The sequence below is a fragment of the Penaeus chinensis genome, chromosome 16 (assembly GCF_019202785.1).
Source record: "Penaeus chinensis breed Huanghai No. 1 chromosome 16, ASM1920278v2, whole genome shotgun sequence".
NCBI lineage: Eukaryota > Metazoa > Arthropoda > Malacostraca > Decapoda > Penaeidae > Penaeus > Penaeus chinensis.
This window is the reverse complement of record NC_061834.1, coordinates 36,927,597-36,935,096: the sequence shown is the minus strand read 5'-3', so window position 1 is coordinate 36,935,096 and position 7,500 is coordinate 36,927,597. Positions and strand designations below refer to the sequence as shown.

The 7,500-nt window shown below is 44.5% G+C and overlaps 1 protein-coding gene across 2 annotated transcripts in view; it reads left to right on the top strand.

Annotated features, from left to right (window-relative positions):
• LOC125033701 (histone-lysine N-methyltransferase SMYD3-like) overlaps nt 1–7,500 on the top strand; it is a gene marked incomplete at its 5' end in the record, with an annotated part of 30,694 nt that overhangs the window by 14,849 nt on the left and 8,345 nt on the right. For both annotated transcript variants that reach the window (XM_047625423.1, XM_047625422.1), the window contains 2 exon segments: nt 1,145–1,321; nt 5,510–5,648. In XM_047625423.1, the coding sequence (XP_047481379.1) occupies nt 1,145–1,321; nt 5,510–5,648 (316 nt within the window).

Below are 7,500 nucleotides of genomic sequence, written 5' to 3'. Positions count from 1 at the left end.
TTAAGAAATATGAGAGAGAGAAAGAGAAAGAAAGAAGACGGAGAGAGAGAGAATAGATAAAAAAAATAAAGAAAGAGAGCTAAACAAATAAAGAAAGAGATAAAGTAAAAGAAAGATGAAAAAAAGAGAAAGAAAAAATAAAGAAAGGGAGAGAGAAAAGGAGAGAGAGAGAGTGAGTTGGCATTATTTAGCACTTTTTTATTCCTCTCTCTTCTCCTTCCTTTTATTTTTTTTTTCTCTTTCTCTTCTTGCTCTCTCTTTCCTTTTCTCATCTTTTCATCTCTCTTTCTCTTTATTCCTTTTCATTTCTATTATCTTCCTTTCACTTTTATCTCTTGCTCTTTCTTCACTTTGTGTTTCCTGTTCCTTATTTTCTTTTCCCTTTTTCTTTTTACTTTCTTTCTGTTTGTTATCTTTCCCTATTTCTTTTTTTTTCCTCTCTCTCTCTCTATCTATCTATCTATCTATCTATCTATCTATCTATCTATCTATCTATCTCTCTCTCTATCTCTCTCTCATCTCTCTCTCTCTCTCTCTCTCTCTCTCTCTCCCCTTTCTATTCTCACTCTCTTCATCTCACCCAACCTTCTCCTTCTCTCCTTTCGCTATTTTATAAATTTGTCATTATCTATACATTTTTATATTTATCCATTTACCTCGCAATTTTCTCACCCTTTTCTCTCCCTTTCTCCCTCTGACCATCCCATTAGTTCTTAATCCTCTCTCCTTCTCTCCATCTCACCCTCTCATCTCCCTCTCTCTCTCTCTCCATCTCCCTCTCTCATCTCCCTCTCTCTCTCTATCTCTCCCTCTCTCCCTCTCATCTCCCTCTCTCTCTCTATCTCTCGGTCTCTCCCTCTCATTTCTCTCTTACTTACCTCTCTCTCCATCTCTCCCTCTCTCTCCCTCTCATCTCCTTCTCATCTCCCTCTCTCTCCATCTCTCCCTCGCTCTCTCTCCATCTCACCCTTTTCATCTCCCTCTCTCTCTCCATCTCACCCTCTCATCTCCCTCTCTCTCTCCATCTCATCCTCTCTCTCCATCTCTCTCCATCTCTCCCCCTCTCCCTCTCCATCTCACCCTCTCATCTCCCTCTCTCTCTCCATCTCCCTCTCTCATCTCCCCCTCTCCCTCTCTCTCTCAGGTGATGGTCAACCGCTTCTGCCTCCACGACGAAGAGCTAGGCATGGTGGGCAGCGGCCTGTACCTCGCAGCCTCCATCTTCGACCACGCCTGCATCCCCAACTGCAGCTTCAGTTTCGACGGCACGAAGGTCGTCATTCGAGCGCTCACGGATATAGACGATTTTTCTTTTAATAAGGTGAGGTGCTGGGAAGGTCATTTTTTTTTTTTTTTTTTTTTTTTTTGTCTTTTTTGTCTTTTTTTTTTTTTTTTACTTTTTTTGGAGGGGTGGGGGGTTGTTTGTTTACTTTTGTTTCTGTTTTTTTTTTTGTTCTGTATTTGGGTTTTATCTGTTATTACTTTTTTTATTTTTCTTTCTTTCTGTTCTGTTTTGTTTTGAGTTCTGAGAGAGAGAGAGAGCGAGAGAGAGAGAAAAAGAGAGAGAGAGAGAGAGAGACAGACAGACAGACAGACAGACAGACAGACAGACAGACAGACAGACAGACAGACAAACAGAAAGAGAGAGAGAGAGAGAGAGAGAGAGAGAGAGAGAGGTTTAGTTTAGTTTAGTTTAGTTTAGTTTTAGTTTAGTTTAGTTTGATTCCATTTGTTACAATGGATATTCTTGGTGTGACATAGTGTCTGTTTTATCTTGCTTCTAAGTTATCCCCTGTGTGCAAGGAATGGCCGGGGTTACCATCCACTGGCGGCGAGGGATTTGAACGCAGGTCAGCAAGATTGCTAGACGAGAAAGCTACCGCTGCACAAAACAGCACACAGAGAGAGAGAGAGAGAGAGAGAGAGAGAGAGAGAGAGAGAGAGAGAGAGAGAGAGAGAGAGAGAGAGAGAGAGAGAGAGAGAGAGAAGAGAGAATGAGAGGAAGAGAGCGAAAGAGAGAGAGAGAGAGAGAGAGAGAGAGAGAGAGAGAGAGAGAGAGAGAGAGAGAGAATGAGAGAGAGAGAGAGAGAGAGAGAGAGAGAGAGAGAGAGAGAGAGAGAGGAGAGAATTAGAGGAAAAGAGAGAGAGGACGAGAGAGGCAGAGGAGAGAATGAGAGGAAGAGAGAGAGAGGAAGAGAGAGACAGAGAGAATGAGAGGAAGAGAGCGAAATAGAGAAAGGGAGAGAGAGAGAGAGAGAGAGAGAGAGAGAGAGAGAGAGAGAGAAAGAAAGAAAGAGAGAAATAAAGGAAGACAGAAGGTTTGCATGTAGATAAAATGAACATAGAAAGACATGGACGTACTAAACATAAATATACATATAGACAAGACAGATAGACAGACATAGATATATAGTAACCCCCTCCCCCCCAAAAAAAAAAAGAAAAAAAAAAAGAGAAAACGGGAAAAAAACGCCAATAAACAGAGGAGAAGGGAAAACCCGCAAATAACCAAAAAAGGACGAGGAGCCAGAACCATGGAGAACACCTACAACAAAACAGCCATAAATATCTCAGTTTCCCCTTAATAGATGAGGCTCCATGACAGTTTATGAACGTGTGAGGGGGGAAGAGGGGGGGAGGGGGGGAGGGGGATTAGGACAAGGGGGGAGGGACTGACGAGGGGATGGGAGGGAGGGGGGGGAGTGCCAGGGGTGTTGGAGGGGATGAGGAGTGAGAGAGAGAGAGATGGAGTGAAGGAGAGATGAGGAGGGAGTGAGAGGGAGAGAGGGATGTGAGGGAGGGAGGAGGAGGGAGTGGGGATCAGGAGGGGAGAGAGTGGGAAACTTGCGGAAGGGAGAGGGAGGGATGGGGGAGGGTTGGTCAGGAAGGAGGGTACACACGCAGGGATGAAAGGACGAGAGGAGGGAGTGGGAGGGAGTTTGAGGGGAGGGGGAGGGAGGTAAAGAGGGGGGGGTGAGGGGATCAGGGAGGAGACGAAAAGAGGGGGAAGGGAGGAGAGGGGATAAGGAAGAAGTGGGGTGACGTAAGGAGGGAGAGAGAGTGCGTGAGGAGAGAAGACGTGAGAGAGGGAGGAAAGGGAAGGAGAGGAGAGAGAGTGAGGAGGGAAAGAGAAAGTGGGGAGGGAAAGGGTTGGGAAGGGAAGAAGAGGGAGGGAAAGAGTTGGAGTGCGGAGGGAAGGGGGAGGGAAAGAGGACCAAGAGGGAGGTGGTAGGGAGGGGGGAGGGAGAGAGGAGGGACCTTCCAACCCATTTCCCCCTTCCCTTATTTGTGTACACCATCTGCCTGCCTCATAGCCAAGCAAACGTTCGTGAAAATTTACCTGGATGAGCATATTTTCAGTACAGTGACCAGGTGACAAGAGAGCGCGGGGTTATTTTTAAAAGGGAACTTGGCGCGCATGCGACCCCGGGGCCAAAATATTCTTGAAGGTCCAAGTATTGCGCATTGTTTTTTTTTTTTCTCTCTCTCTTTTTTTCTCAATCTCACTTCTTTGTTGTTGTTTTTTTTCAGCTTATCTCGATTATATTTTCTCTTCTCTGTGTGTTCCTGGCTTGTTTTCTCTCTTTCTCTTTCTTTTCTCACAATATCTTTTTCACACCCGTCTCTGTTTCTGTCTCTATTTCTTCCCCCGCCCTTCCACTTTCTTCATTTCCTTCTTTCTTCCTTTCTTCCTTCCTTCTTTCCTTCCTTCCTTCCTTCCTTCCTTCCCTCTTCCTTCCTTCCTTCCTTTATTTCTATCTTTCTTCCTCTCTTCCTTCCTTCCTTCCTTTCTTTCTATCTGTCTTCCTCTCTTCCTCATATCCTCATCATTACACCCTACCTCTACATCATCAAAAAGAAAATCTACATATCTATATATACCCCCAGTTATATAATTCCTTAGAAACACTCTGACGACACCCTTATATTTCATACCATTAGCAGTATACATAACAAAAAGGAACGTCTGCCTTAGATCTCTTTGAAATCAACTTTACGACTGACGTTACGGTGACAGCTGATGTACGAATTAGTGTCGAGAGAAACGCCTGACATTTAGTTGCTTTGCTCAGGGTCTGCGAGTTTCAGGTACGAAAATTTGCAGCGTTGTGTGTGTGTGTGTGTTTGTGAGGCAGCATTGTCTCATTGTCTCGGTATGTCTATTTATCTCGAAATATATATATATGTATATGTATATATATATGTGTGTGTGTGTGTGTGTGTGTGTGTGTGTGTGTGTGTGTAGATAGATAGATAGATAGATATAAATATAGATATAGATATAGATATAGATAGTCTCTTCGTATATCTGTCTACCTATCTAACTATTTGCCTATATGTTTATTCGTCATATGTCTGTCTGTCTATCTATCTATCTATCTATCTATCTATCTATCCATCTATCTATCTATTTATCTATATATCAGTTCACCCATCCCTCCACCTGTCTATCAGTCTATCTGTGAATATATTCATGTATGTGTATATTTATCTCTCACTTTATCTATCTACAATATGTATATTTATATAATTCCCCTCCCTTTGCCCCCCCCCCCCCTCATCCTCTGTTCTCCTCTCCTTTCCTCTCTTCACCTTCCCTCCTCCCCTCCATTCCCCTCCCCTCCTCTCCCCTTCCCTCTCTTCCTCTCTTCTCTTCTCCCCTCCCTCCTACCCTCCTTTCCCCTCCTTTCCTACCTCTCCCTCCCTCCCTCTCTCTCTAACTCTTTCACCCCCCCCCCTCGCTATTTTCACTCTCTCATCAATCCATTACACCCCTCTCCTCTATCCTCTCATCTCTGCTCTCCCCTCTCCTCTCCTCTCCCCTCTCCTCTCATCTTCCCCCCTCTCCTCTCATCTCTCCTCTCCCCTCTCCTCTCCTCTCCCCTCTCCTCTTATCTTCCCCCCTCTCCTCTCATCTCTTCTCTCCCCTCTCCTCTCATCTGCTCTTCTTTCATCTTTTCTCCTCTCATCTTCTCTCCTCTCCCCTCTCCTTTTATCTCCTCTCCTCTCTCCTCTCATCTCCTCTCCTCTACCCTCTCTCCTCATCTCTCCTCTCCCCTCTCCTCTCATCTCTCCTCTTCTCTCCCCTCTCCTCCCCTCTCCTCTCCTCTCCCCTCTCCTCTCATCTCTCCTCTCCCCTCCCCTCTCCTCTCCTCTCCCCTCTCCTCTCCTCTCTCCTCTCATATTTTCTTCTCTCATCTTCTCTCCTCTCATCTTCTCTCCTCTCATCTTCTCTCCTCTCATCTTCTCCTCTCATCTTCTCTCCTCTCCCCTCTCCTCTTCTCTCCTCTCCTCTCCCCTCTCTTCTCATCTCTCCTCTCATCTCCTCTCCTCTCCCCTCTCTTCTCATCTCTCCTCTCATCTCCTCTCTTCTCCCCTCTCCTCTCCCCTCTCCTCTCATCTTCCCACCTCTCCTCTCATCTCCTCTCCTCTCCTCTCCCCTCTCCTCTCATCTTCCCACCTCTCCCCATATCGCCTGTGTTCATTCGCCTTTCTTCCGCCCCTACAGTGTCGCATCAGCTACATAGACCCGCTACAAGGAACCAAGGAGCGGCGAGACGAACTGTACAAATTCTGGTTCTTTTGGTGCGACTGCAAACCCTGCCATGATGAGGAGAGGCTGGCGATGGAGAATACGATTAAATGCGGTAAGAGGGAGAAAGAGAGATAGAGAGAGGGAGGGAGGGAATGAGGGGAGAGATGGGGAGGGAGGGGAGGGTGAGAGAAAGAGAGAAAGAGAGAGAGACTGCGGGAGAGAGAGAGAGAGAAGGAGAGAGAGAGAGAGAGAGAGAGAGAGAGAGAGAGAGAGAGAGAGAGAGAGAGAGAGAGAGAGAGAGAGAGAGAGAGAGAGAGAGAGAGGGAGAAAGAGAGAGAGAGGGAGGGAGGGAATGAGGGGAGAGATGGGGAGGGAGGGGAGAGTGAGAGAAAGAGAGAAAGAGAGAGAGACTGCGAGAGAGAGGGAGAGAGAAGGAAAGTGAGAGAGAGAGAGAGAGAGAGAGAGAGAGAGAGAGAGAGAGAGAAGAGAGAGAGAGAGAGAGGGAGAAAGAGAGAGAGAGAGAGGGAATGAGGGGAGAGATGGGGAAGGAAGGGAGAGTGAGAGAAAGAGAGAAAGAGAGAGAGAGAGAGAGAGAACGAGAGAGGGGAGAGAGGTGGAAGGAGGAGAGAGAAGGGCAAGGAAGGGAGAGAGGGAGAAGAAGGAAGAGTAAGGGAGATAATGAAAGGACAGTGAGGGAAGGAGGGAGAGTAAAAGGGGAAAAGAGAAAGGGAGAGAGGGGAAAGGGAGGGAAGAATGAGAGAGAAAGAGAGAGAGAGAGAGAGAGAGAGAGAGAAAGCGAAAAAGGTACTATTCATATAAATACAATTATTGCAAAAGATTCATAGTTTTTCATATTTTGCAGTTGTAATATCAGATAATTTAGATTTAATGATTCTAAACTTTACATGAATTACAAATGCTTTTATCAGTTATTCATGAATAATACTAAGGTAATATATCGGTTGTTTTTTGTCGCAAATTAATCCTGTTGCTTGTTGTAGAAAAACGACTGAAGTTAAAATCCCTGATAAAAAGAAAATACATTTATATAAAAACTTTATTGTGTATATATAACACCATAACATGAATGCTAACATAAAACACAAAAAGATATAATTTTTCCCCAAACAGAAAATGTAAATAACACTTTTACCTGCAAAAGACGAAAACAAAACCTTCACGGTCCCTAATAGAAAACGGAAACATTTACATTCACGGTCCCTAACAGAAAACGGAAACATTTACATTCACGGTCCCTAATAGAAAACGGAAACATTTACATTCACGGTCCCTAACAGAAAACGGAAACATTTACATTCACGGTCCCTAACAGTAAACGGAAACATTTACATTCACGGTCCCTAATAGAAAACGGAAACATTTACATTCACGGTCCCTAACAGAAAACGGAAACATTTACATTCACGGTCCCTAATAGAAAACAGAAATATTTACATTCACGGTCCCTAACAGAAAACGGAAACATTTACATTCACGGTCCCTAACAGTAAACGGAAACATTTACATTCACGGTCCCTAATAGAAAACGGAAACATTTACATTCACGGTCCCTAACAGAAAACGGAAACATTTACATTCACGGTCCCTAACAGAAAACGGAAACATTTACATTCACGGTCCCTAACAGAAAACGGAAACATTTACATTCACGGTCCCTAACAGTAAACGGAAACATTTACATTCACGGTCCCTAACAGAAAACGGAAACATTTACATTCACGGTCCCTAACAGAAAACGGAAACATTTACATTCACGGTCCGTAAGAGAAAACGGAAACATTTACATTCATGGTTCCTAACAGAAGATAAAAAATAACACTTACCTTCCCCAATACAAAACGAAATAAACACTCACTGTCACCAACGGACATTCTCTTTAGAAAACGGTAACACTCACCGTCCCTAATAGAAAACGAAAATAACCCTCCCCATCCCTCAAAAGA